The sequence below is a fragment of the Megalobrama amblycephala genome, linkage group LG16, assembly GCF_018812025.1.
Source record: "Megalobrama amblycephala isolate DHTTF-2021 linkage group LG16, ASM1881202v1, whole genome shotgun sequence".
Classification (NCBI taxonomy): domain Eukaryota; kingdom Metazoa; phylum Chordata; class Actinopteri; order Cypriniformes; family Xenocyprididae; genus Megalobrama; species Megalobrama amblycephala.
Genome location: NC_063059.1, coordinates 22,645,418 through 22,673,392, shown reverse-complemented (window position 1 = coordinate 22,673,392; position 27,975 = coordinate 22,645,418). Strand labels below are relative to the sequence as shown.

General features: G+C 36.3%; 2 protein-coding genes across 4 annotated transcripts; both read right to left on the bottom strand.

Annotated features, from left to right (window-relative positions):
• Positions 1–373: 373 nt before the first annotated feature.
• pde9ac (phosphodiesterase 9ac) lies at positions 374–17,486 on the bottom strand. Of its 3 annotated transcripts, XM_048161349.1 has the most exons (25): positions 17,416–17,486; positions 16,321–16,385; positions 16,093–16,213; positions 15,234–15,292; positions 14,987–15,143; positions 12,942–13,109; positions 9,946–10,016; positions 9,710–9,787; positions 9,573–9,616; positions 9,375–9,429; positions 9,201–9,271; positions 7,884–7,971; positions 7,655–7,736; positions 7,473–7,547; positions 7,296–7,382; positions 7,097–7,201; positions 6,927–7,009; positions 6,573–6,729; positions 5,373–5,486; positions 4,948–5,052; positions 4,739–4,867; positions 4,539–4,634; positions 4,283–4,304; positions 2,421–2,498; positions 374–1,441 (listed from the first exon to the last, which is right to left on the bottom strand). In XM_048161349.1, coding segments are annotated over exons 6-25 (1,611 nt in total). In that variant the 5' UTR covers positions 13,011–13,109; positions 14,987–15,143; positions 15,234–15,292; positions 16,093–16,213; positions 16,321–16,385; positions 17,416–17,486; the 3' UTR covers positions 374–1,439. The 3 variants fall into 3 exon arrangements, with proteins under 3 accessions (XP_048017306.1, XP_048017307.1, XP_048017309.1); XM_048161350.1 differs by lacking the exon at positions 4,283–4,304; XM_048161352.1 differs by lacking the exon at positions 4,283–4,304 and having other exon boundaries at positions 2,421–2,492.
• Positions 17,487–17,540: 54 nt separating this feature from the next.
• On the bottom strand, positions 17,541–27,674 carry hepacama (hepatic and glial cell adhesion molecule a). Its single transcript, XM_048161348.1, has 7 exons — positions 26,876–27,674; positions 23,976–24,323; positions 23,621–23,902; positions 21,918–22,011; positions 21,551–21,618; positions 20,459–20,529; positions 17,541–20,367 (listed from the first exon to the last, which is right to left on the bottom strand). The coding sequence occupies exons 1-7, from the start codon at positions 27,324–27,326 to the stop codon at positions 20,038–20,040; spliced, it is 1,644 nt and encodes a 547-aa protein (XP_048017305.1). The 5' UTR covers positions 27,327–27,674; the 3' UTR covers positions 17,541–20,037.
• Positions 27,675–27,975: the final 301 nt, after the last annotated feature.

The following is a 27,975-nucleotide window of genomic DNA, read 5'->3' as shown; positions in this document are numbered from 1 at the left end:
ATGACAGACGAACTGCACTATGTAATTTGTACATGTGCTTTAGGGTCATGTGACTCAAAACCAAGCCTATTTACATACCACTTTCCATTCACCTCTTAAAATCTGCTTTAATTGATAGCTTGCAATCACAAACTTCACACCCCAGTCCTGTTTCAACAAGTTAAGCAGCCCTTAGTGAAGGAAATATGCCGTGATCTCCATCCATCAAAATGTGCTGATCTATAGACGAAGACGCCAAACACTGACAGTGAAGCATATGAATGAAATGATGCGTACAGGCCTAACCTTGTCATAATAGCGAACACATGTGACCTCCTGGCAAGAGTTTTTATTACCACGTTGATAAAAGGAGAAAAGAACAGCCCTGCTAAAGAACAGCCAGGAGGCATAACTCCCACAGACTTTATTGTCTTATTTTGAGGAAGTATTAGAAGCAAACCAGAGTAAATAGGATACAGAGAACAAAAAAAAAAAAAAAAATGGTGAGAACAAGGCGCCGCAGGGTAGAAATACTGAATGTGGTTAGAAGGTATGACTTCTGGTGTTTAAAATTAAAATTCTGCAATTTATGTTATGTCGCTCAAAATCTGTATGACTTTTTTCTTACGCAGAACATAAAAGAAGACATTTTGAAAAATGTTTTTGTTCCATACAATAAAGGTCAAAAGGGTCCAAAACAACACTGGATCCCATTTTTCAAAACATCTTCTTTTGTGTTCTGTAGTTATGACATTGAGTAAATTATGATAGAATTTTTGGTTTAATTGTATATTTTATCTGGATGTTCTAGTGGAAATGCATTGATTTCAAACCTCAATATCCAAATAAATAATGGGAAACACATCTAGTTTGGAAACTGAACCAAAACTCTGCAAAAGGAGTTCTCGGGTATCCTTAAAATCTGATATTATGGTTTCCAAGTGGTATTGTGCAAACCACAAAACCGCCTAAAATGTGAACTGGTATGTTCTAAAAGGAACTCAGGAGAGAAATAGTTGACAAAGGAACAGTATCATGTCATGCTGACCTTTTATAATCCTCAAAACACATTTTTAAAAGGCACTAGTTATGGTTATACGTCATGCTGTAATCTGGTATCTTAATTGCTTTGGGACCACAAAACGTTCAGATGACTACATACTACGTACATGCAATAGAAATGCATTTTTTTTCTCGTTGAACACTGTAAATAGAACAAAAAACCAAACAAACAGGATTAAAACTGAATGAATATATGCCCATATCAGCCGAAAAGGCTTTAAAACTGATTGATGCCAAAAAGAAAGAATCAGACTGGCCTAGCAGTCTGTTGGCAAATGGAAGCGACTCGTGATTTCATGAGTCGATCAGGTGACCCATTTGATTCAGTGGTCGTCAACACCAGCCCAGTGTCTCACAGATCCTCACACTGGAAACTCTGTCCACAGTGCAGATGGGTCTCCTGAAATTACACATGAAAACACATCAGACCATCACCAGAGCATCAAGCTCACAGATTAGGAAGATACCAGTTTAATGCAAGTAAAGGGATGAAACTTAAAGGGATAGTTCACCCAAAAATGAAAATTTGATGTTTATCTGCTTACCCCCAGCGCATCCAAGATGTAGGTGACTTTGTTTCTTCAGTTGAACACAAAAGATGATTTTTAACTCCAACCGCTGCTGTCTGTCAGTCTTATAATAAGAGTGGACGGGAACTCGAACTATAGAGTCTAAAACACTTCCATAGACAAGTCTAAATTAAACCCTGCGGCCCGTGACGGCACAATGATGTCTTAAGACACGAAACGATCGGTTTGTGTGAGAAACCGAACAGTATTTATATCATTTTTTACCTCTAATACACCACTATGTCCAACTACATTCAGCACTCGATTCGTAAGGTCTGATCGCGCTCTGACAGCGGCAGTGATGTCTAGCACTCATTGAAGTATATGCGCGAGACATCACTGTCGTTGTCAGAGCGCGATCAGACCTCACTAAGCGAGTGATGAACGGAGTTGGACATAGTGGTGTTTTAGAGATAAAAAATGATATAAATACTGTTCGGTTTCTCGCACAGACCGATCGTTTCGTGTCTTAAGACATCAATGTGTCGTCACGAGCCGCAGGGTTTAATTTGGACTTGTCTATGGAAGTGTTTTAGACTCTTATCGTTCGAGTTCTCGTCCACTCTTATTATTTGACTGACAGACGGTTGGAGTTAAAAATCAGCATTTGTGTTCAACTGAAGAAACAAACTCACCTACATCTTGGATGCGCTGGGGGTAAGCAGATAAACATAAAATTTTCATTTTTGTGTGAACTATCCCTTTAAAGCGCGTAATAGTAAAATGAATGGCTTTCTGGCATATGGAAAGGACAAAATACTGCACTCAGTGTATAATGTATCAAGTCAAAGACTTGTAGCAAATACTTACACAGTATCGTTACACTCGCAGAAGTGCTTATTTCTTCTTCCCTCCTAATGACATATTTTCTGTTTTTTTCTTCTGTGCCTCATTGAACAAAAAACACACCTTTATGTTAGCAAGATGGGACTACACAGATAGTTACATACATTTGCATGTATATTTGTACATACAGTACCAGTCAAAAGTTTGGACACATTTCTATTTTTAATGTTTTTGAAAGAAGTCACACCAGGGCTGGATTTATTTGACCAGAAATACAGAAAAAACAGATGTATTGTGAAAAATTATTATAATTTAAAATAACGGTTTTCTATTTTAATATACTTTAAAATATAATTTATTTCTGTCATGCAAAGCTCAATTTTCAGCATCATTACTCCAGTCTTCAGTCACATGATCCTTCAGAAATCATTCTAATATGATGATTTATTATCAATGTTAGAAACATTTGTGCTGCTTATTTAAAATAGAAATCTTTGTAACAATATACACTACCTTTCAAAAGTTTGGGGTCAGTCATTTTTTTCTTTCTTTTTTTCCCAAAGAAATTAATACTTTTATTCAGCAAGAATATGTTAAATTGATAAAAAAAAAAGCCATAGTAAAGACATATTGTGAGAAAAGATTTCTATTTTGAATAAATGAAATGAATCCTGAAAAAAAGTGTCATACACTGTAAAAAATGACCGTGATTTTAACAGTAAAAGACTGCTGCGGTGAAAAACTGCCAATTGGTTTACAGAAAGTTTCCGTACTATATACGGTGAATAACTGTAATAGATCTAACGGTACATTTAATGTAAATTTACGGTAAAATACCGTTAAATTCACAGTTTTTGGAAGTGAAAAATAACAATTCATTGTAAAATTTACAGTGAAAAACCGTAAATTGACATTCCCACAATTCCCTGCGTGACACTTCACATTTGATATATTTTCGTTGAAATAACTTAGTTATTTTCTTCTTAGTTATGTTTCTTCTTAGTTTTTCTCATTTTTTTCTAATCAGTTATGTACATTAGGGTTTTATGTTACATGTAATGTTGTTAAATTAATGTTTATTGCATTTTTAAAATTTCATGCATGTTACCATGATGGTGTTTAGTGTGTGTGTGAATGACACTGTGTGCACCTTCTATATGTTAGTGTTGTTCTTCTCAGCTTATGATGAACTTTGATTCATCATGTGACTCTTATCACCACTGTGTTTGGTGACTGTCAGTGTATAATAAAGGCACAAAACAGATATTAGTACTTCATTAGGTTGGTAAATTAACATTTTATCAGTTAATGAAATACGTTATTTTACCGTAAATTTAACAGATTTTTTTACGTGGCAACCACAGCTGCCGGTTTTTTACCGTAAATTTTACTGGGATTTTTTTTTTTTTTACAGTGTAGGTTCCAAAAACATATTAAGCAGCACAAATGTTTCCAACATTGATAATAAATCAGCATATTTGAATGATTTCTGAAGGATCGTGTGACACTGAAGACTGGAGTAATGGCTGATGAAAACTGAAAAAAAGCTTTGTATCACAGAATTAAATTATATTTTAAAGTATATTAAAACAGAAAAACATTTTAAATTTTAATATTTCGCAATATTTCTGCATGCAGGCTTGATGAACATAAGAGACTTCTTTCAAAAACATTAAAAATAGTAATGTGTCCAAACTTTTGACAGGTACTGTACATTATATATACGTGCACACACACATTCACAAACATATTACTGTTCAAAAGTTGTTGTTTTTTAAGAACCTAATATTTTTTTTTTTCAGCAAGGATGCATTAAATTGATCAAAAGTGCCAGTAAAGACATTTATAATGTTATAATAGTTTCAAATAAATGCTTTTCTTTTTACCTTTCAATTGATTCAAAGAATCCTGAAAATATTAAACAAAATATTAAGCAACACAACTGTTTTCAACATTAATAATGATAAGAAATGTTTCTTAGAACCAAATCAGCATGTTAAAATGATTTTGAAGGATCAAGTGACAATGAAGAGTGAAGTATAAGGAATAAATTGATCAAATAAATTCAGCCATAAGAGACTTATGCTCAAAAACATTACCAGTAAACTAGTAAACTATAACTATGAGTTAAGGAGCTTTTACCTCGGTCATGGCATCATCAATTTGCTTCAGCTCCTCATAGTGGTCCCGCGAGTCTCTGAGAGGCTGCACCATAATCTCTTCAATCTGAGGGAACAGCTGAGAGGAACATATAAGGGTGAGAAAATGACAGAATTTGGATTTTTGGCTGAACTACTACTTTAATGTTTGAATGAACACCAAAGATTACTTATTTCACCTACCTTCATGACAGATTCAAACATGGGGATGAGGACAAATTTAATGAAGCCGATCTGGGCTGTGGGCTTGGTGACTTTGTCTCGATCCATGAAAGGTGCCACAGGAAGCCCCTCGGATTTCTCTCTATCACTCTGAACAAAGACAAGACAGCATAAACAAACCCACCTGTCACTGTAGAGCAATTACAACACAAGATGGAGAGTCGGCAAACCTGCATGAAGTATTCCTCCAGCAGACAGTCCACCCACGGCTCTGCCACCTCTGTAGGCCGGACTTCATTGGAAATGTCACAACATTTGATAAGGACCATCTTCAACTGAACACATGACAACAACAAATCTTTACTTTACTTGTCAAACTTTACTTGTCAAATTCATGCTATATCCCTGCTGGAAAACACATCTTTCTACTGGTCTTAGCAGGTCTAGGCTGGTCTTAACTTTTTAAAAACAGGTCCACCAGTCTTGCCAAACTGGTGTTATACCGGTGTAGCTTTTTGACAAGCAGGTCTCTAAAGTCTTTACACCTTTACAAATGTGTCCCAAACCCCTCTAAAACTGACCAGATAAATACAAGAAAACCATCATAGACTGGTTTAAGATGTGTTTTTTGGCAGGGAGGGTGTACGGTACATACGCAAGTCACATGCTCCTCATTGGTGAAGTCAAAATTGTCCACTTTGTGCTTGAACGAGTCCAGAATCTCGCCATGCCTGGCCATATCTGTGGCCAAAATCAGTGTGATGATAGCCTGACCAATACATTGTCATATAATAAACACATATATACAAATTCCTTTAAAATATAATATTTACTGCAAAACAATATCATACAGGTATAAATTCCTTTTGAATTGATTATTAAAGGTGCAATATGTATTTTTTCGTCCGCTAGAGGTCACCTATTCAAAACAAAGGTGTAGCTTGATGACGGCAAGTTTGGGCGAGGAATCTTGGGACGTGTGGTCTTCACCTCACAGCCGGTGGAAAAAAAACGGGATAGGACTCGGACAGAAATCATGTTCATGGACGCGATTATTAACGTTACTGTAGTATGAAGCAGAGCAGGACCGAGTGTTGTGGGAGCTGACCGAGGCCGCTGGAGCGATTGCACAACACACGCCGTGAACAGCAGAACTTTTATTATGACAGTCGCCGGCGCCGCTTTTCCGGTCATGAGTATGAGGTAACACAGCTCTGTTTATCATATTAGATACATTTGTGTGTGTTGAAAATGATTAAGGTTACTCTGTGCGTTCGCTCGGCGGCTGCTGTGAGACACTTGTTGCACACTGCAGTAAGTTAGATCGATTTAAGAATATCATATTAAATACTGGATGGCTTGTGTTGATAAATGGCATGCAATTCATTTTAAAACATATTGTATGATGGAGAAAATTCTGTATTACTGTTACTAAAAATAAAGCTGCATCTGTTTATGCTATGTTAGCTACTTGACAAAATAGTGTTTTTCTCTGAGGCGTGGTAAAGCACGGTACTAGCAAAAAAAATCAAGAAAATTAGATTTAAACAATAAGACTAAACGTGTTGAGCTATATAACAATAATTCATTTTCTGTCTATAAATGTATCAAAACAGATGTTCCCTTGTCTAATAAATGCTTATGTACAGTTATAGTTGCAAACTCTAGTATTTCCACATCCCTACACTATTCTGATTGAGATTCATTGGCCAAAAAAGAGTGTCTTACTATGTCTTTTTTTTGTTTTGTTTTTTCATTTCACTACCCTATGTCTCACATTTTTAAATGCAAAAATGCGTTCTGTGTGAACGGGTCCTAAGATCGCTTAAAAGGGAGTTGATATTTTGTGCTATACCTGTCGGATCTGTTTAAAGGCCTCTGGGTCCACATTGGCAAATATGTTACACTCCGGCAATGAAAGTATCTGGAAGGCCACAGCACAATGGTGATTCTCTAGCGGCGAGATGTCATTGTAGCGCACTGCCAACTCAGTGCGAGCATTGATTTGATACCTGCATAAGAAAAGCCAGTGAAAGCGCTAGATTACCTTGTCATATGTAATGGGAATGTTTACTAAGATAAACAGCACAGATATAATAGGACTGTAAAATTGTCATCATGAACGTGCAGGCAAATACCTGAGTACACCTGTATGTTTTTTTATGAGAACTGACTCGAGAGCATAATTACACAGAAGCGAAGATCTTACGTGTTATTGTATCCAGGGTGGTCTAAGTCGTGACACACGGCAGCAGTCATTAAAATGCCCAGATCTGTCAGTGTGAGCTTTTCCTGTGGGCCACACACACACACAGGTTTCCACTTTTACTGTTCCACAGTAATTGCTCTACTAATTGCTACGTACGTAAAAGTTCTCACCTGGAGGTTGCAGAGGTGGATCATGCCATACATCATCTGACTCACGCAGAAACAATGGCGAAAATTATGGAACGGGTTGCTGCGGTAATTTTCCTGAATGCCCAGCTGAGAACATATAAAAAGAATCGTGAAGCTGTTAAACTGGAAAATTCACCATTCTTGCACCCTTTAATTTATACAATTATACTAATTTTCTTACCAGCCAGCGTTTGAGAGTAATTGGGTTCATGTTAAACTCCTTCACAAGGCCTAAGTCATGGTACATGTACTCCAGGCAGCTCAGCATCTGACGAATAAACAGTAAACCATGAAAAAAGAGCATGTATGCATCATTTCACCTCAAAATGTACAGTATATCCCACCAAGTTAGACTCACTTCATTGTGCTCCCAGTGCCAAACATCAAAGGTTGGTTTCTTCAGTGCTTCAATGGTCTCCTGAGAAAGTGTGTACTGAGGAAATCAAGACTAATAGAGATTAATACCACACAGAGAGAGACAAAATGTTCTCCCGCAGGGCCCATAATTCAATCAAAGCACGTCATAAAACTTTAAAGCACCTTTGGGTAGCTGGGGACATCACGTCTAGGAGTTAATTTCTTTCCGTCGTCTGAGAAATTGTATTTGCATGGACAATTCACTCTAAAAGGAGATCGGTGGATTAGTCATTTAGATACATTTATGTTTCCAGTTTGGAAAAGAACCGCATGATGGCGGCTCTAGATGGATAAGCGGATAGATTGTCACGCTTGCTTTGATTTTCTTTGGAAAATGTTTTCTTTCACTTACCTTCCTCCTGCTCTGGACGTCATCTCATCTCTCAGTTTCTTCAGGTCGTTTTTGCACTTTTCAATCTCCACGACCTTCAACCCCTCCACTGTAGAGATCATCAAAATAATAAGAAGCGTGTGCTAAGATGTTTGTAGCCAAGCTGTTGCTATGCAGTTGCAGATGTTTCTCACATGCCTATGTCGCCGCTAGATCAAAAGAGCCCACCCCAAATCTTTATGATATTTGCGTCCCTAGATATGTCCCAGGTTCCTCCTCAGGATCTTCAATAGAAGCATAAAGGCTTAGAAAAGTAATATCACAACACCTCAACAAGCTGCATGATTTGAGGTATAATTATGCATATTGAAGTTAAATACCTAGGCTTAGTTTAAATCCCTAACTTTTGCCTAGCTTTTTGTTCCAATTTGCAGTCTGGATGAGTCAACGATAGTTGCCAAATAAGCTAATCTACAGATTTTAGACAGTTGAAGTTGACATATTTGAGTTGATTATATAGTGTTTCACGAATTAATTTGTCCATATAATCTTAAAGCTATTAAGGTTAAATGCATTGGGCTCGAGTAGGCAGCAAAGATGCCTAAATTATGTTGGTGGAGTTGGGGACGTGGAGGGATGCCAAAACAGCTTATGAGAATCACAATTCAGAAACTTGGTGAAAGTAGTAGGTCAACTGGGTACTTTTTTCGAATACTGTTTTTCGAATGATATGTATTCGGATATACTACTCTGTTGCTATACTGTTTTTCGCATTCTATATAGTAGGGAAGTATTCGATTTTGCATGCAACGTTATTGTTTTCATTTGTCATGCATCTCCTAGCAACAAGGTGCAAGTTTTTTTTGTGTTCAGAATGATTTGAAAGTCTGGAGTTTTCAGGCCTGTAGATTGTTTGCTTTGTTCCAAAACAGGGACTATATATATAATTAAGTTAGAGCGGGAATCAAGGCTTTGTTGGGACTGCATTCTTGCAATGCACAAAGAAAAGCAATTACTTAACATTTTAAGATGAAGAGGCACCCTTTGGTTTTAAACTAAGGGAGAAAACGCACCAGGTTCTGAAACAAAAGCTCAAGCTTGAAAATGGTCAGCTTGAAAAAAGCTCAGGTGTGAAAATGCCCTGTGTGATCCTCAGCCGTTTACTGTATGACGTCCAGTTCTTTCTGTAATCACTTACAATATCGGCAAGTGAATGATTCTTGGTGTTTTAAAACCTGTTTAGATGTTAAAATTTGTGTAGTATATTCCAGACTTAACTCTAAGTCTGAGCAAGAAAAAAATAAGACAAAAGCAAACCATAACATTGTCATTACATACGTTCTACTCTCTTCTCCAGCATAGCCAGTCTGTTGGTCACTTCCGTTTTCAGTTCGTTGATCCTGAACGCTCTGTAGAGAGAAAAACAAAAAAGATTTGCCTGCTGTTAGTACAGAAACATTACGGTGATAAAGATTCATCTCCAGCCCATGGGAAAACAAACATGTCCGTTACCTGCTGAACTGCTCTGCTACCTGTGAGAGCACATTCTGAAACATATCTTCCTTTTCTGTGGAGTTAAATACACAGGCTATAAATCAAGGCAGAACAACTCTTGGCTCGAAACATTATGAGTGAATGTAGATCTAAGATACTAAAGGTTATAAATAAGAGTCAAACACTGCGAAAAACAACAAAAATGATGCATGTTACCTCCCAGCTGGCCGGTAGACAAAGGAATGACTTTGTACAGGGAGCTAAAAGGACAAAATGGGATTATTAACTGACAGATCAAACTGAAAATTAACATAACTGCTTATACAAACAACAAGGGCCAGGAGTTGTTTTACTTAGAGGTGTTGGTGGGCATTGTGGGATCGATGGACACAAAAGCACCTTCAGGGTTCACCATCATTATAGCAGTGTTCCTATAGACAGAAGAAATAAAAAGAGAAATAAGCTGGATTTATTATGTTAACCATTGAACATGCTGTCCACTACAGAGAACCTCATTCTCAACCACTGCAGGTTTGCAAAATGGATTGATGGAGGTGTTGATTAGTGGTGATATCAGTGATATACAGACCTAGGGATGTTGGAGGAGGAACACAGCAGTTCTTTGATATCACATGGGCTGCAGTGACGACTGAAAAGTACCTATGAAGGACAAATAAGGGTGTGTTTACAGTATTATGTCTGTATTTGTCGTCATACCTGTACAACAATGAGAAAACGTACACTACAACGCAACTCAAATATGTATCTTGAGATAAGAATTGTGAAATGTCATTGAAAATGTTGTGGGATTTTAAAGCAAGTAACAGTGTTACATTAAATTAAATATCTTTAACATCTCAATAGGCAGCATGAGATTAGATTGAGACTGTGGCTTAGAGGGATAGTTCACCCAAAAATGAAAATTGTCCCATGATTTACTCACCCTCAAGCCATCCTTGGTATATATGTCTATCTACTTTCAGACTAAAACATTTAAAAAATATCCTGGCTCTTCCAAGCTTTATAATGGCAGTGAATGGAGGGCGTGGTTTTGCATCTATCCCTCTTAAAGCTTGAGTTTGTTGCCCAGCCCTATTTGTTTAAATTGTGAGAGGCATCTAAGCTTAAGCTACTCTTACATCCTACATCATACATTGCGTCAGGGGTCGTCTGCCAGAAGCTAGTTATTTTAGTGTATAAAGTTTTAAATATGGGTATTTTTCTTACAAAAACTCATTGCTTCACTTCAGAAGGCCTTTATTAACCCCCTGGAGCCATATGGAATATTTTTATGATGGATGGATGCATTTTTGGGGGCTTCAAAATCTCGCCACCAATTGGAAGAGCAAAGATATTTTTAAATACAGTGGGTACAGAAAGTATTCAGACCCCCTTACATTTTTCACTCTTTGTTATATTGCAGCCATTTGCTAAAATCATTTAAGTTATTTTTTTCCCCCTCATTAATATACACACAGCACCCCACATTGACAGAAAAACACAGAATTGTTGACATTTTTGCAGATTAAAAAAGAAAAAATGAAATATCACATGGTCCTAAGTATTCAGACCTTTTGCTGTGACATTGTATATTTAACTCAGGTGCTGTCCATTTCTTCTGATCATCCTTGAGATGGTTCTACACCTTCATTTGAGTCCAGCTGTGTTTGATTATACTGATTGGACTTGATTAGGAAAGCCACACACCTGTCTATATAAGACCTTACAGCTCACAGTGCATGTCAGAGCAAATGAGAATCATGAGGTCAAAGGAACTGCCTGAAGAGCTCAGAGACAGAATTGTGGCAAGGCACAGATCTGGCCAAGGTTACAAAAACATTTCTGCTGCACTTAAGGTTCCTAAGAGCACAGTGGCCTCCAAAATCCTTAAATGGAAGACGTTTGGGACGACTTGGGACGACAGATTGTGTTTGTCCGAAAGAAGATAGTCATATACACCTAGGATGGCTTGAGGGTGAGTAAATAATGAGATTTTTGGGTGAACTAACTCTTTAAGTCTCCTGCTTCTCTTGTTCTTTCATTGCCAAAACATTCTTATAATCTGACATGTATCTCTTCTCCATGTATAGAGTTTTACTCTTTACACTTTACTCAAATTTGCAGACACACTAAAATAAAACTTACGTCCAAATCTCCCAAGCTATGGCAGAGCCACCTCTGAGCAATTAAATGTTCTTCTGGGATTATACAAATTATGAGAGATTTAAAATATATGTTTGAATTTACACCGTTTAACAGTTTGGGGTCATTAGGGTCATCAGGTTTATTTTGAAAAATGTATATTTTTATTCAAAAAGGACACATTAAATGGATCAAATGTGGCAGTAAAGACATTTATAATGTTACAAAAAATTCCATTTAAAATAAATGCTGATATTTTGAACTTTATATTTAATGAAATAATCCTGAAAAAATATATCAAGGTTTCTATGAAAGCAAAGCATTAAGTAATAATGTTTCTTGAGCAAAAAATATTTCTTAAGGATCATGTGCCACTGTAGACTGGAGTAATGGCTTTTTGATCAAATAAATGCAGCCTTCGTGAGCATAAGAAAGTCCTTTGAAAAACATTTTAAAAAATTTTACAGACTCTAAACCATTGAATTATTGTGTAACTATTACGAATAACTGGAAAATGTTACATATTCTAATGGTTTATTTGGTACTGATAAGTTCTTTTAAATTAATCTATTATTAAACTAAAATTATAAAATGAATAATGCATTGTGAAAGGCAGCTGTGGTAGACAGGCTCAGATCCCCAACAGATCCTGTACTACAGTAAACATATGCCACTCTCAATGTCTACTTGGTCTCTCTGAGCTCTTAGGATGTTGTGTGAGCTTCAGGATGAAGAAGTGCTGAAATTGACACATGCATGTTCTGCCATATTCCCTTTTCATATTGTACAAACTGTAGAACCTCCTACATTTTGTGACAAAAAAAAAAAAAAATCTTAATGATGTAAAACATTTTCAATGAATCAATCATGATTGTATGATTGAGCATCTTTGAGTTCTGTAAATTGGGCTTAACACAACCATTAAAGGCTCTTCAGTCATTCTCTAGGAAACAACAGGAGAAAACAATAGAAAACAATATGTCAAGTGTCACAACAGCATGCAATGTCAGTCACACCTGCGGAACACGCCAACTTCAGCTTTATTTTTAACCTGTGCACACTGATCTCCCAGCACTCCTCTTGACAGATTAACTAGTACCATGTCAAACTGCTTATTATCATGTTTTAAAGGCTTAGAGCCAGCATTTCAGGTCTAAGATATTAGTTATAGATCGATACACCAGCCAGGCCCGTATTTGACCTTTTCAAGCCTTGTCAATGGATAATAAACAATTTTTTCAGCATTTTTCACTAAATATTTTGCAAAATATGTGTTAGCAATTTTGCGTACATTCAATAACAATGAATAGTCAACATTATATTGGTTTCACTATTGTCAATGTAAAACCCATATGGTCAGCCACCAATAGTAATCTAAAATCTCACGACTACAACTAACTTTGTTTGAAACATTCAGTTCATTAAAACATTGAAGACACTCACTTTCTGCACTTTGCCATCTACATCCAAATAGATGGTTTTGGAAGTGTAGGAGGAGGAGCCAGAACCCATGCTGACAGGATGAACTGCGTGATCCACCTGTCCTGGTACCCCTAACCAGGAGCAGATCCACCAAGACCAGCTCTAATAGGGCCCACGACAAAATGTCCTCTGCAAATAAACACAAAAAAAGAATGACTTTCACATCTACAGTAGAGTATAGGAAGTCTTTAACCCTGTAGTCTAGTAGTTTCAACCAAACAAATAAGCAGTGATTGTAGCATCAGTTAACCCTTCATATTGCTGAGCTACATAGGGTCAAAAAGCAATGTGACACTTTGCTTAACCAAGCATCGAACAATTAAAGTCAATATTGTTTTGGACCCACATTGACTTTCAACATATGGACAAAAAAATTCCGAAACATTCTTCAAAATAATTATTTTGTTTTCCACAGAAGGAAGAAAGTTGGTTTTGGATCAACATGAAGATGAATAAATGAAGATTTTCATTTTTGGGGTGAATTATCCCACTAAAAAGCAAATTGATGTTCTCACAAAAGCACATCAATTACTTTGACTAAATGTCAACATTCAATGAAATCCATCAATTTAAGTTCACAGTACACACTTTATAGTGCATAAATACAACTCTCAGTTTTCTCTACACCTCAATTATCATGGCAAACAGACATAGTGTCACCTAAGACATTCTTGGAAACTTTCTGGAAGATAGAGCCTTAACCAGGCCGCGTTTATTTCTGACCACGTAACTTAATCTGAACGTAATGAAATGTTCTATTCGTAGCATTGCAGACAGAATGTTTGAGTCAGAAAATAGCAGTCTTGCCTGTGCGGAGTCAGCAGCTCCCGCTTTTTCCCGCGTGCAGGCAGCGTTCCCAGCCGTCCCAGGTGCTCAATGGAGCCAAATAGAGCAAGTGAGCAAGAGAAACCTGGTTGGCATTGAAGGACCCTGAATATAATTGTCACTCTCTCTGTTGTCAGGGGGAACAGTTACTACGGCGAAAAAGTGCCCAACCCCCTTGATGTCTGTTGTAATCATTTAATTTAGTCCTTTCATTGTCCATCTCGCTTAATTTAGCAGCCCACCCCAGAGTCTATATTTACGTCTGAAAAAATGATGGCCCATTGTGACAAATGCAGCTTTAACGCTTGAACATGATGAGATTCATGATGAGTCTTTAGTGGAGAAAAATAACACATTTCTAACGCTAACAGATGTCAAACTAATGGTATACAATCACAATTAACATAAAACCATAGGACATAATGCTGGGTGAATTCAATAACATTTCTGTCATTGTAATGTGCCCTACAGTCTCCTGTGCCCACTCAGAGCAGCATATGTTCTGGTCAGCTGAGGAAAGGACAAGGGCTAGGATGTAACCACTTGAAACACTGAATGACAGACATTTTTAACACGCAAAACAAAATAAAATTTCTGGCTCAGTCAGGTTTGCAGTGAAGAAGTGACATTGTTGGCATGTGTGGCTGGATCATTAACAGCCCCAACAAACTAGAGATGGAAGTGTGAACAGTAGAGACAAGCGCAAACCTGTTCTCAGCCTCCTTCCTCTTTAATCTCATCCCCGAGGGGCCAGAAAAGCCTCCTACGTCTCAATTCTCCGAGTCTCATGTGCCATTGAATACACTTCAGAGTGCAAATAGATTAGCAGCTTGGGCTGCCCAGAGGGGCTGTTTTACTGCTGACACAGGGGCTCCATTTTGATAAGAACAGAAGACTGGATAGGGCTAATATGGTTGATAAGAAATCCAAATTGTTTTTCCAAACCATTTGGCCAATGAAGTTCACGTCCATTTTTTACCGAAGGCAGATTAAAAAGGACCCGCACAAAAGGGCATCAATTTAAAAGCTTATGCAACTAGGCGAGAAAGAAAATCACACCTCAGGTAATCAGAAACACATTTGCTCTCTGCTAATCATAGGACAAAGGAGAAGAGTCCAGTCATATTTCAATAATAAAGGATCTAAGGGGAAGACATTATCCTAATAATAAAAGGCTTTACGGTTGTTCAGTTTATGGATGTGTTCAAGGCTGATCTGGGCAGGAATATGGAAAACTCCTCCATTAGGTTCCTTTCATCTTCTCCTTTCTTTTCAGCATCCTTAATGTTTCACTCACTCTCTGTGTTTGGAAAGTCTCCTTGAAGGATTCGTATATATCTGAGAAAAACAAAACCACACTGTACTGACTTCAAAATCCACACAAAAGATGCCGAACGACTAATAATTGAGCAAAGTGAAGAATTTTACCTCCAAAGGTCGGCTCAGTTCTGCTGTTATTAAGCACACATGATTTCACGATATTCTTACTAAGTATAGAAAAGGTTAAAGATTTTTTTTAATCCCACTGCATTTAGAATCAGACATTCTGATTTGGGGTTTTTCTGGTCTGATTAGAGTATCTACTCCAAAATGTTCCCATGAGCCTTGATTGCAACCATTCTGCATAATCGCCACTTACACACAACACTTTTCACTACGTCAAGTACTAGCGTTCATGGGCAAAAGAAGAGTGCTGCTAACCCTTGAGTGTAAGATAAAGCAAATCTAATGTCAATAATTTAAATAATTCAGTTAAGTGTTTTGGTGGAGTTAATAGAATAACAGTACTATTAAAAACATCATCCTTAGCCAGCTACTGTATCTCGTAAAAACACATTCATACTCCTCCTTATACATTTGAAAACAATGTGAATGTTCTATTTATGGACTAAGAGCTATATGTTTTTGTTTTTCAAGACAGAATTATTGTGAAAAGAAAGGCTTAAGCTTTACAATGCCTGAGCTCTGATTGGTTGACTGATCTCACACACCTAATGTCTGACAGTGTGACTATTGTAGTTGCCTAACTGCATGTTAGACATGCTCAACAAATTAACAATGCAATATGAAGTCATAAGATATTTCAAAAATCACTCTACATTGTTTTGTGAATATTGCACGCTATTACAATTTTATGTTTGGCTGTATTGTGTTCATGGTTTCTCAAATTTGTTAACATTCTATATTTAAATGGAAGCCAGAACCAATGTAAAACGCCCTAATGTAAATGTTACCAAATGCACATGTTCCATTGGTGACAGCAGACTAAAAGATATAACATACTCACCACTTTATAAAATGTCACCAAAACCTGTCAGCTCACATAAGTGTAACTTCAGGCTAACACAATAAATATATGATATTATGTGTTTATAAGCGTCAGTTCCATTTGTGTGGCCCTTTCCTCCCTAAAAAACATGTAATAATAAATTGTAAAAAACCCCCAAAGGTAAAAAAAACCCAAAACTTAGATACAAATCCAATTGTCTAAATATATACTAAATATATACCTCACCTGTCCATCTATCACTGGACAGTGGTAAATAGGGCTGCCAACTTCAGCATTGGAAGATCTTGGATCTTTATAGGAAAATAAGGGACATTATAACATATTTATGTACAATTTAATTCTAAAAAGAACTAATAAATGAAATTTTCAACTAAAATGTTGTTGCAAACATGTATGAATAAAAATGCATATTAGCCTACATAGAATTTACATACATTACAGAGAATTTAAAGGGTTAGTTCACCCAAAAATGAAAATTCTGTCATTTATTACTTACCTTCATGCCGTTCTACAACCGTAAGACCTTCGTTAATCTTCAGAACACAAATTAAGATATTTTAGTTGAAATCCGATAGCTCCGTGAGGCCTTCATAGGGAGCAATGGACACTTCCTCTCTAAAGATCCATAAAGGTACTAAAAACATATTTAAATCGGTTCATGTGAGTACAGTTGTTCAATATTAATATTATAAAGCGACGAGAATATTTTTGGTGCGACAAAAAAAACATAAAACAAAATAACGACTTATTTAGTGATGGCCAGGAAGCATCGGAGCACAGATGAAGCAGTGTATCGAATCTGCGCCAAAGTCACGTGATTTCAGCCGTTGGCAGTTTGACGCGCGATCTGAATCATGATTCGACACACTGATTCATTTATGCGCCGATGCTTCATGAAGCAGTGTTTTGAAATCGGCCATCACTATATAAGTCGTTATTTTGTTTTTTTGGCGCTCCAACAATATTCCCGTCGCTTTATAATATTAATATTGAACCACTGTACTCACATGAACCAATTTAAATATGTTTTTAGTACCTTTATGGATCTTGAGAGAGGAAGTGTTCCTTGCTGCTCCATATGCAGGCCTCACTGAGTCATCGGATTTCAGCTAAAATATCTTAATTTGTCTTCTGAAGATTAACGAAGGTCTTACGGGTGTGGAACGGCATGAGGGTAAGTAATAAATGACAGAATTTTCATTTTTGGGTGAACTAACCCTTTAAAAAACTAGTATGGGCTGTAAAGGTGAACAGATTGACAAAGGTAAACAACACATTGGTCTACACTTTTTTTTTTTTTTTTTAAGAAATAAACTGTACCTAAATAGGATAAGCAAAACAATGTGGTCGTGTCGGAGATTCATTCAAGCAGGGGCGTAGCAACCGGGGGGGACGGGGGGGACACGTCCCCCGCACTTTTAGAAACTGGTGATTCTGACCCCTGCTATTTTTTTGGATCCAGCGTGAATATTTCCGGCACCGGCAGTGTTCTCTGATTTGTTACTTAGATTTGAGTGAACTAACATTCAGCCAATCACAGAGCGAATCATCTCTTGGGCGCGTCTGCTATGAGCTTCAAATCTCTTGTTGGTGTTGTGAGTTTTCGTTCGTTCATTCGCCGTCTGGGATAAAATGCACCCCAGAAAAAAAGCAAAGGACGATTACATCCTTTTTTCAAACACACACTGTAAGTATGTTACAGTATGTCGTGATGACACGAATCACGCGATAAAGTTTTCATGTTATGATTTAAACTACTGTAACGTCAAAAGACAACAGAACCCGTATGGACCTCGTCACGTCGCGCCGGATTCAGTGTGTTAAATGCTCTCCTACTTGTCGCTTTGTATAAAAGCGTCTGCTAAATGAGACGTAACAAATTATTGGTTTCTGCTGTCTTTTGTTGCCTACGTGCTGCTCGCGGAGTAGAATTATCCTTTCACAATAAATCAAATTTGTTTTGCACCGAATATCTTAAAATACTTTATCAAATTTAAAATTTATATTTTTTTATACTTTATGTAAATATTCTACTTTATGTCCTAACTGGTCTGTAGGAAAGGCAGGCTGTGACGTCACTGACAGAGAGAGGGGACAGTTGCTCAACCTCTCCAGAATGTGTACAGGTGAGATTTGTATAAAAAAAAGCAGATTGACTATTTTAAGGCAGTGTTTTCTTAATTGGAACTGTTTCCCAATATTTTAAGGAATTACACATCAATTTAATTCCTTAAAACAAAAGATCAACCATCAATCACCTTTATTTATATAGTGCTTTTAATAATACAGATTGTGTCAAAGCACTGAACAGTATCAAATAGGAGAATAGAGTAATTTATAATGACAAGATTAAACACTGAATTTCCAGTTTAAGGCATTTTATTATTGAATGCAGAGAATATTTTAAATATCATAAAATATCTTTATCTAAATAAAGTATAGATGGTCTCACATTGGTCTCAAAGTCCTGCAGTATTTTAAAAATTTTGAGGATGATTTCACAAAACTAGGTTCCTGTAAGCTATCACGGCATGTTCCCAAAATTGCCACTGGGGTGCTGTACAATGCCAATTGGTATTCTATTTAGAATTTATTATTATGAACATCAGCTTTGGGTCACATCACCATACAGCTGTCCCCCCCACTTTTAAAATGGCTGCTACGCCCCTGCATTCAAGCATTTAATTCAGACAACAACAACAACAACAACAAAAAAAAAACACTGCAGACACTGAAATGACATACACTATGTGGTAGGCTACAGTCCAAAAATTTTAAGTGTCCCTTATTTTCCTATAAAGAACCAAGATTGTCCCTTATTTTCATGAACTTTGCAACCCTACACGATGCTCAAAGTTCGCCCTCCTTGAAAAGTGATTAAAAGTCAAGGTGTAGTTAATTTGGGGTAATTTGAGGTTAGGCCTACCGGAAGAACGGTCACAGGACAGGAGTGAGGTAAGATGTAGGTTACGTTGTTGTTATTGACAAGACTGTAACCTCCTCTCGAACTGTCGTGTCGTGCGCTATTTATCAGCAGCGTTTAACTAAATATTTATTTTAAACATTAAGATAATGTACCTGATTAATTCAACATATTCTTGTAAGTATTTAGCTCACAAACCTTTGAGTGAACATTGTTATTGAGGAGAAAATGCTAAAATTTGTTTACTCTCTAAATCAAAATGAAGTGACTCAATTAAAAACTATTTCTATTGTCCTACAGGAAAACAGGGAGGAGAGCAAGGCTGAAAACGAGTTAAACAACACTATCTGGCTTTGAAATGACGCAGATAATTTTATTGATTGATAGCATAGACTGTAAAAAAAGATTGATAGTGATGTGGGAGCCTCTGGTGGTTGAAACGTGTAAATTGACAATAATAGTGTAAAGGCTGGTGTCTTTATGCCCTTATGTCTTTTTAAATATTCAGAAAGAAAGAGATATTATTTGAGTGATTTACTTTTGTTTTCGGTCAAAAAGAAGACAAAAAGAATAAAATCATTTTAATATTGGCATAAAGAAATCATATTTACAGTAAACCCTTACAGATCCCAATAATGCTCAATTATAGCTGAAATTAAACGGTATATTTTTTATTTATAGGATTATTTTGATTTAGTTTAAGCTATTTCTTAAACCACAGCTGAAAAAAGTCCTGAAAATAAATGATGAAATTGTTCTATTAGTGTTAAAAAAAACTATTAAACCATCCAGTACATCCATGTAATCCTCTTGTATTAGTTGTTTACCACTACTGATCTTTAACTTTTGGTCTTGTACACAATTCATTCACCTATAGCTTTTGGAAAGCATGAAATGCTAACATTTACATAGGATAACTAATAAAATCAACTAATTAAAATTCCCATACCCACATACATAATCTCATATTCTGATATTATCCTTGACATTTTACATTTAAATCTCTCCATCCGTCTTGCTCATCGGGTAAGGCTGTGGTAGTGCATATTGATTTCTGGTTCAACTGGATGTTCTTCTCCATGTGGAGGGGTGGGGCTTAGTCTTGGAGGGTGGGGCTTGCGTGTTAAGCTGCCCAGGTGTTGGGGACAGGAGAGGGGTGGGGTGAGAGTCGGATGAGGGGTTGATGGAGGAGAGGGGACGGGAGTACGGGGGTATCTTCTTCCTGAATGCATATAAGCATCTGGAGAGTGTGCAGAAGGTGGAGCCATGTTGGGATAACAAGGTGGGCTGAGGGGATCAGTAGAGGTGATATAATTACAGGAAGACTCATCTGTTCCCTCAGGGAAATCCTGGAAATAATAATAATAATAAAAATTTAAAATAATGAAAAAAATTAAAACATCATCAATAACAACAACAACAATAATAATAATGTCTTACCGTTTCATTGAGGACATATAGTCCACCTGGGTTCCGACGATTATGGTAATTTCTAGCAGGCACGATATCAACTACAGTAAAGAGAGCATTCAAGCTTTAATAAAAATAAATTATTTAATAATTAAATAAAAGCAAACAATTTATTTGTATTATATTCAAAGTGAAAAGTGCACTCAGTAATTTTTATTGTTGCTCTGTTTGGTAAGAAAGTGGCCTTGGACTGACACCTAGTGGTGTGGATGTAGCACAGTACAAAAGCAAATATTTTGTAACTAATGCTTTTGTAGAATTCATATATTTACTGTCAGTTATGATTCATTTATTCAAACTAACATGTCCAATTACGGAGGTTACAGAGATAAACAGAGTAGTATTCTGCTGGTTATGTGATCTCAAAATGGCTGCCTCCATGAGGCGATCCACTCGAAAATAAAACTTTTTTATTAGGCTACTGATATTAGTCTTTCCCCTGGTTTCACAGACAAGGCTTAAGCTATTCCTAGACTAAAATGCATGTTTGAGCTGTTTTAACGGAAACCAGGCCTTGATGTGATAAGTGTTGTTAATGTTAACTTAAACTAAAAAAAAGAAAAAAAAAAAAGAAAAATGTTTCAGGTAATTGAAATAAATCTGAAAATAAAATAAAATATGAATATTAAATGAAAAGCAAAGTTAAAAAAAAATCTAAACAAAAATTAGAAATGTTGCCTCAGCAAGAAATCTAAAAAAAAGTACTAAAATGACTAAAACTACATTTTAAAAATAAATTAAAGCTATATAAATATATTTTAAAAAACTAAAACTAATACAAATAACAAAAGCACAAAACAAAATTACTAAAACTTAAAGTAAAATTTAAATGAAAACTGAAAATATAAAAATAAAAGCTAATTCAAAATATAATGTAAATAAATAATAAATAAATGCTATAAATAATATACTAAAAGAACTTGTTTCATTTTAAACATTTTTACTACTTTAAGTAACATTTTTAATGAAGGAAAAATTACTGAGTGCACCTTTAAAATATTAAAAAAGGAGAACATTGAGATTCATCTTGAGTTATTTTGCAATAACAATTAACAATATTACCATCATGATTGTCGTTACTCTGCTCTGCTAAATTTTGCCTGCTCTGTCTGGCAAGCTGTTGCCTTTTTCTGTAGATAGAACAACAATGTATTTTTGTTAGCAACATATCTGACTGTGATCAAAATATCAAATGCAATATCATATTCATTTAATGCACAAACAGAAACCTAAATGTGCAAAAGTTGAGTTCTTTCCAATTTAATCAGTTGCTTTGGTCTTTGTTTTTCTCTGATCTGTGGAACTTTGGCCTCCTAACATTTGAAGCACAAAGACTTTTCTTGCAATAACAGTGCGAGCTGCTGAGATTTATTGTGGCTTGCTTTAGACTAATCAAAGATAATGGATATAGGGATAATAGAGCTGGTACTTTTTGGAGGGTTTCCAACAGGCGCAAACGGTCACCAAGGTGATGAGTAAGAAAATGCCTCCCGTGGAGAGGATGATATATAGAGAACTCCGTCCTACAAAATTTAAAAGAAGAATACAGGGTGACATAGTACATCCAAACAGTGCTCTGGAAAACCAAACTACTCTGTAGACAAGGTCCAAAAGTAAGGAGACCTCAAATGGAAGACTGATTGCACAGGTTGCCAGGAATACCAAGTGCAAGAATGAATAGGGCAACGTGGGGCTTTTTTTAAAGGGTAGACTGTGCAGGGGGAATGCAGGACCCCGCTGAGCTCAGAAATGTGTGACAGAAATGTGTGCAAGTGGAGAGGTAGATGGATGAAAGGATCAGCTGAGCTCCAGTGGAGCAAAACTGTAAACACTTTCCTTCATCAGCACTTTTCATAAACACACACAACCAGCCAGAATTAAAAGATAGTTCACCCAAAATGAATTATTTACTCACCCTCATGTTGTTCCAAAGCCATATGCTGCTATTTTTCCATGTTTTTCTGCAGGTCTTTTTCATGGTGACTATGATTGTTATTCTTCAAAAACACTATATAAATGACCCATGTGACTTCAATACTTAGTTATTTTTGTATGATTTATATACTACTATAGTAATTATTCATATATTGAATTAGCATATATATATGTGCTTTTGCATTTCATTGTAATATTTCTATAAAACTTTAATTATTTTTTATTTTAGTTTTAGCAATTTCAGTACTTCAATAAACTCATTTCAGTTAATTGCTAAGGCAACATGTCTATTTATACTTTAACATTTTCTATTAAAGAATTAGTTCACTTTCAAATGAAAATTACTGATGAACACCATCGGAAAAATATTAATAAATATCCTGAAGCATCCAAGCTTTATAATGGTAGTAAGCGTTCTCAAACGAGTATGAGCTGAAGAACGTGTCTCCATCCACATCCATCCATCATAAACATCCACACGGCTCCGGGGGGGTTAATAAAGGCCTTCTGAAGCGATGCGTTTGTGTAAGAAAAATATCCATATTTAACAATTTAGCTTCTGCCAGACTGCCTTCCGTATTCTACTTATGAAGAAAGTGTAACACTCTCGCAGTTCAAAAAGCTTATGCTACGTCTTTTTAAAATATATTTATATATAATTATTTATTCCTTACTAAGCAGGCAGGTTGTAATGTGCATGCATTTCTTGGCTGTTTTTTTCCTTTCAATTTTTTTTAAAGATTGTTCACATACTGTACCTGATAATTGCTTATCACCAATATAAAAAAAATCATGTTGCAACATGTTGTGCTCATTTTCACTGTTCGATTGCCTGAGTTCTTATCCTTGTTTGTTACTATGGTTTCTAAATAGTTTCACACCTGTTCCTTGTTTTGTTAATTATCATTCACTGTGTATATAAGCCCTTAGTTTTCCCAGTTCTGTGTTCATCGTCGTCAGTGTTTAATGTGTAGTTGGTTTGCTTATTTTCTATGCTCATTAAAATATATCTTGTTTATTCTTCCTCTCGCTCTTTTGTGGATTACACCACACAGCCTAATTGTGACAAATCATGCTTATAGACTTATTTCTATAATACTTTGTTGTTTTCATCCTTTATGTAACAAAGCAACATTTAATGTGACATTTAAGGTCATGGATCATGGATGAAGGTGACAGTGGAGTCTCAACACCTACTGTAGACAGTGAGTTTGACGGGCAGGCTCTTCATACTGCTGATGGGGTTTTCCACCCTGCAGCTGTAGATGTCATCATCTGACATCACAACACGGGAGATGGTCAGGACCTTCTGGTCATGTGACAGGAGCAGACGCGAGTCATTGGTCAAAGTTTTCCCACCCTTCAGCCAGCTATATGTGGGTTTGGTGCCACTATTGTGAGTGCAGTTGAGTATGAAGAACTCAGTCAGCTCCAGGACGGATGAGGCCACCATGTGAACAAAAGGCCTGGACACTGGAACTGTGATAGAACAGGACAACATGAATAAGGAAAGTTGCTCTTCACATAGATGAAATGTCCATGTCAGTCTTACCATCCACGGTTAGGTTGACATATCGCTCCCCAGTGAAGGTATCATCAGTGATAGAGATCTCCACCTCATACGCGCCCTCATCAGACAGCTGCAGGTGATGCAGGAGCAGGGAGCCGTTCTCGTACAGGAGGATTCGACCACGGTACTCGGGCCTAAGGTTCCCAATGATTTCTGTACCAATGGACTGGACCACAGTGACGGGTTTGTCTCTCTTCAGCTGCCACTTAATAACGGGCTGGTCGGAGCTGGTGCTGGTGTAGGTCACAGAGAGAAGGGCGGAGCCTCCGAGTGTACCTCGCACTAGAGGAGACGGGCTGCTGATGTTGACCCCACCTACAAATACATTCGCTAACAGACACATTAGAGTGGAACTAATGCTATTGCTGTCGCAAAAGGTCAGTGTATGTTAAATGATTTGTACTGTACTGTACTGTAAACCCACTCTGAAACAATATTCACTAGAGTAAACTTGTCCCAGTTTACCCTACATACTGACAAATTACCCTGAATGTATTGTAAGTGGCTTTAGATGAACATTTCTGACAAATGAATAAATATACATTTAAGTATGCTTACTTTATTAATAACATTTATAACATTTTATAATAAAATGAGTCTTTCTGACTAAATTTAAAATATTATTTTAAGTCTGTTATTTTGAATTACGTTGATATGAGTTCTGGAAGATGGGAGTATGCAGTCTGATATTAAGATATTGAATATATTATGATATTTTAATATATATGAAATGGTACTTCAAGGGTTTAAATATAAATATGATCATATATATATGTGCAAAAGTCTTAGGCACGTCAGTATTTTCACCCCCCAAAAAAGGTTTTAAGCCAGTTATTTATGTCTTTTGCTGTAGTGTGTTAATAGGAAATATCCGTTCACATTTCCAAACATTCATTCTGCCATTAATTGTAATAATCCAGTGAGATTTTTAAATACACAAGGAGTCTGACAACAGCCGGTGCTCCACACAGTGATCTGATCTCACCATCATCGAATCCGTCTGTGATTACATGAAGAAACAGATAAAACTGAGACAAACCAAATCCAGGAGAACTGTGGCCGTGTCTCTAAGATGCTTGAAGAAACCTTCCTGCAAAGATACAGTACTGTGAAGAGTTTTAGGCACTTGTGTAAAAATGCTGTAAAGTGAGGATGTTTTTAAAAAATACTGTTATAAATAGATTTTATTTATCAATTAACTTATATTAACTAAATCAAAACAATATTTTGTGTGACCACCCTTTGTGTTTAAAACAGCTCTTGTCCAGGTACACTTGGGGATCATTTTTCAGGTAGCTTTGGAGGCAGGTTTCTTAAAATCTCTTAGAGACAGTTCTTCTGGATTTGGTTTGTCTCAGTTTCATATGTTTCTTCATGTAATCACAGTCGGATTTGATGATGGTGAGCTAATATATATATATATATATATATATATATATATATTCAGACACCTTGAACATTTCATTCCTTATTACAGTTTATTTGCTATAGTTAAAAAAAAATGGTAATAAAATATGTCAAGATCTCAAGTTTAACAAGAGTTAAACTGTGTCAGAAAAAAATTATCTTAATTATGTCAGATAACAAGGTCAAAGTGTCAAAATAATTTTTGGTTCCAAATTTTTTTCAATTTTACTGGTAGTCCACTGTGTGAAGAATTTTTGGGTATAATATGTCACAGTTTACTTTATTTTGCTATCCACACATAAATGAACTATAGTGTCCTGCACCCACTAGTAAAAAAAAAAAAATAAATAAAAATAATATATATAATTCATTATTAATGATATATTATCAATTCATTATATATTTATTATTATACAATTATATATATTCATTTTATTTATAATTATATTATATATACTAAATATTAATTAAATTATTCTTATATATTCTTATATAGTATTAGATAATATTAATAAAACTATTATTTTTATTAATATATTATTATTATATTTATAAAACATTTTTTCTGTGCAGTGTGAACTGCAAATACAAACTCTCCAGTGAGATACCTGCTGGTAAACAGCTTTATGCTTATTGCTTCTGAGTGAGCCAACATGTCCTTGCCCGCTTTGCCAGGGCAGTACGAGTCAGCGTGGCATGGCTCAATCACTGTGGTAACAATTCTCAGTGCTGAGGTCTTGCCAGGATGAGCTAACAAAGGTCTGGATTGTAGACTTGCTCTCCTCCAATCAGGGGAAGCTGCGCAAGAGACACGCTCTTTTGTGGATGGGGGAATGTAGACAGTGAGGCCCAGTGATTCTGCTAATCAAAGCTCTCTGAGGAAGACTAGGCTTTAGTTAGGATATGCTCTTGCCTTCGTCCCCTTTCCTGGCACATCGGTACCTGATTTTAAGAAAATGTGATTTCATCAAGCTAATGCCAACTCAGTCATGCCATTGTGATTGTTCCGAACTTGCTGTTTTTACTTTGTGCACAAATGCGTGATTTAAAATTAATCCAATCCATGGATGGAGCGTGATTTTTTTCTTTTGCTGAACCGCAAAAAAACTGGTCTGGGATATGATCATTTAAAAAAATAAAAATAAAAACAATTTCAATTTTGCAATATGCTTTTTTTGAGAGTTTGTGTAATATTATAACCATTCTATTTGCCTTTTAACCTTCTTACTATTACATTCATATTTTTTAGACAATGTTTCTGAAAAAACAAAACACAAATTTAAAATGTACATTTTCACTGAGTGCCCTAATTAAACTTGACTTATAGCTCTATTTGTGTTATGTGTCATCCAGCCACCCACAAACAAAACACACACTGAAAAGTGAAACTGACAAGAGCGTACACTTTTTCCTTCTTCCTCTTTAGAAAGTTTTCCCTCAACACGAACAGTAGAAAAGTCATGATGTTGTCTTACCTGCCAAGGAAAAGATGAAAAGCCATAGGAGAAGAAACAGTGAAGGAACGGCTGTCTTTTTGCATGATGCCTCCCTCTCTGCCTTCATCTTGGGAGCAGCGCTGGGTTTCTCTCCCACACAATCAGCATGATTTGTCCACTCAAGGCACGTCGCTGCGAATGCAGAGTGCTTCCTGCCAGACGGGACACTGGCTGCTCTGAACCCCACTCTCAGGACCCTAGCCTGAACAACAACTCTATGTGCGATCTCGTATGTGTGTGTGTGTGTGTGCTTTCCTCGCTTTACAAGCTTCTCCACAGTGATTATTTTCAGGGCCCCTTTGTGTGTGTGCATTTGTGCATGTGTGTGCTTGTCTCTCCTCAGTAAAGGCACTAGGATGAGTGCGAGATGGTTGGAGATATGTGTTTTTGTTGTTACATGGCAGATATGAGCAGTCACGTATAAAAGCATATTTCTGTGACATGATATAATACATCCACAGTGGCGTTCAAAAGCAAGACGCAATGACACATTTTGTCAAAATTGAGTTACGAATGAAATCGGGGCTCTTAGGGATTTCAAACTGGGATGTTCTTGTAAAGGTTTGAAATTAGTTAATTTATTTTATTGACAACCTTTGTTTTATATTTCTATTGCAGTTTATACATCTAAAAATACTCAATGGTGAGTAGAAAGAAAAGCAGTGTCCACTTAATTATGTAGATAATTCAGTATAGACATTTATTCAGTGGCAGCCATTAAGTCAATCAGGCAAATCAGCCAATATACAATTTTAACAATGATATTGTCTCCAGTCCCCAACTTTAAAGGATTAGTTCACTTTCAAATAAAATTTTCCTGATAATTTACTCACCCCCATGTCATCCAAGATGTTCATGTCTTTCTTTCTTCAGTCGAAAAGAAATTAAGGTTTTTGATGAAAATATTCCAGGATTTTTCTCCTTATAGTGGACTTCAATGGCCTCCAGACGGTTGAAGGTCAAAATTAGTTTCAGTGCAGCTTCAAAGGGCTTTAAACGATACCAGACGAGGAATATCTAGCGAAACAATCGGTCATTTTCGAAAAAAAATGAAAATGTATATGCTTTATATAAACAAA

Coding starts and splice junctions, on each gene's coding strand:
- pde9ac (XM_048161349.1), bottom strand. CDS start 13,010: ATGGGTTCTGGCTCCTCCTCCTACACTTCCAAAACCATCTATTTGGAT. Junction 7,972..9,200: donor GCTGGAGAAGAGAGTAGAAC/GTATGTAATGAC, acceptor TGATCTCTACAG/TGGAGGGGTTGAAGGTCGTG. Junction 4,635..4,738: donor TGTTTGAATCTGTCATGAAG/GTAGGTGAAATA, acceptor TGTTCCTCTCAG/CTGTTCCCTCAGATTGAAGA.
- hepacama (XM_048161348.1), bottom strand. CDS start 27,326: ATGCTTTTATACGTGACTGCTCATATCTGCCATGTAACAACAAAAACA. Junction 24,324..26,875: donor TTTCATCTTTTCCTTGGCAG/GTAAGACAACAT, acceptor TGTGTCTGTTAG/CGAATGTATTTGTAGGTGGG. Junction 20,368..20,458: donor TATATGTCCTCAATGAAACG/GTAAGACATTAT, acceptor TATTATTTCCAG/GATTTCCCTGAGGGAACAGA.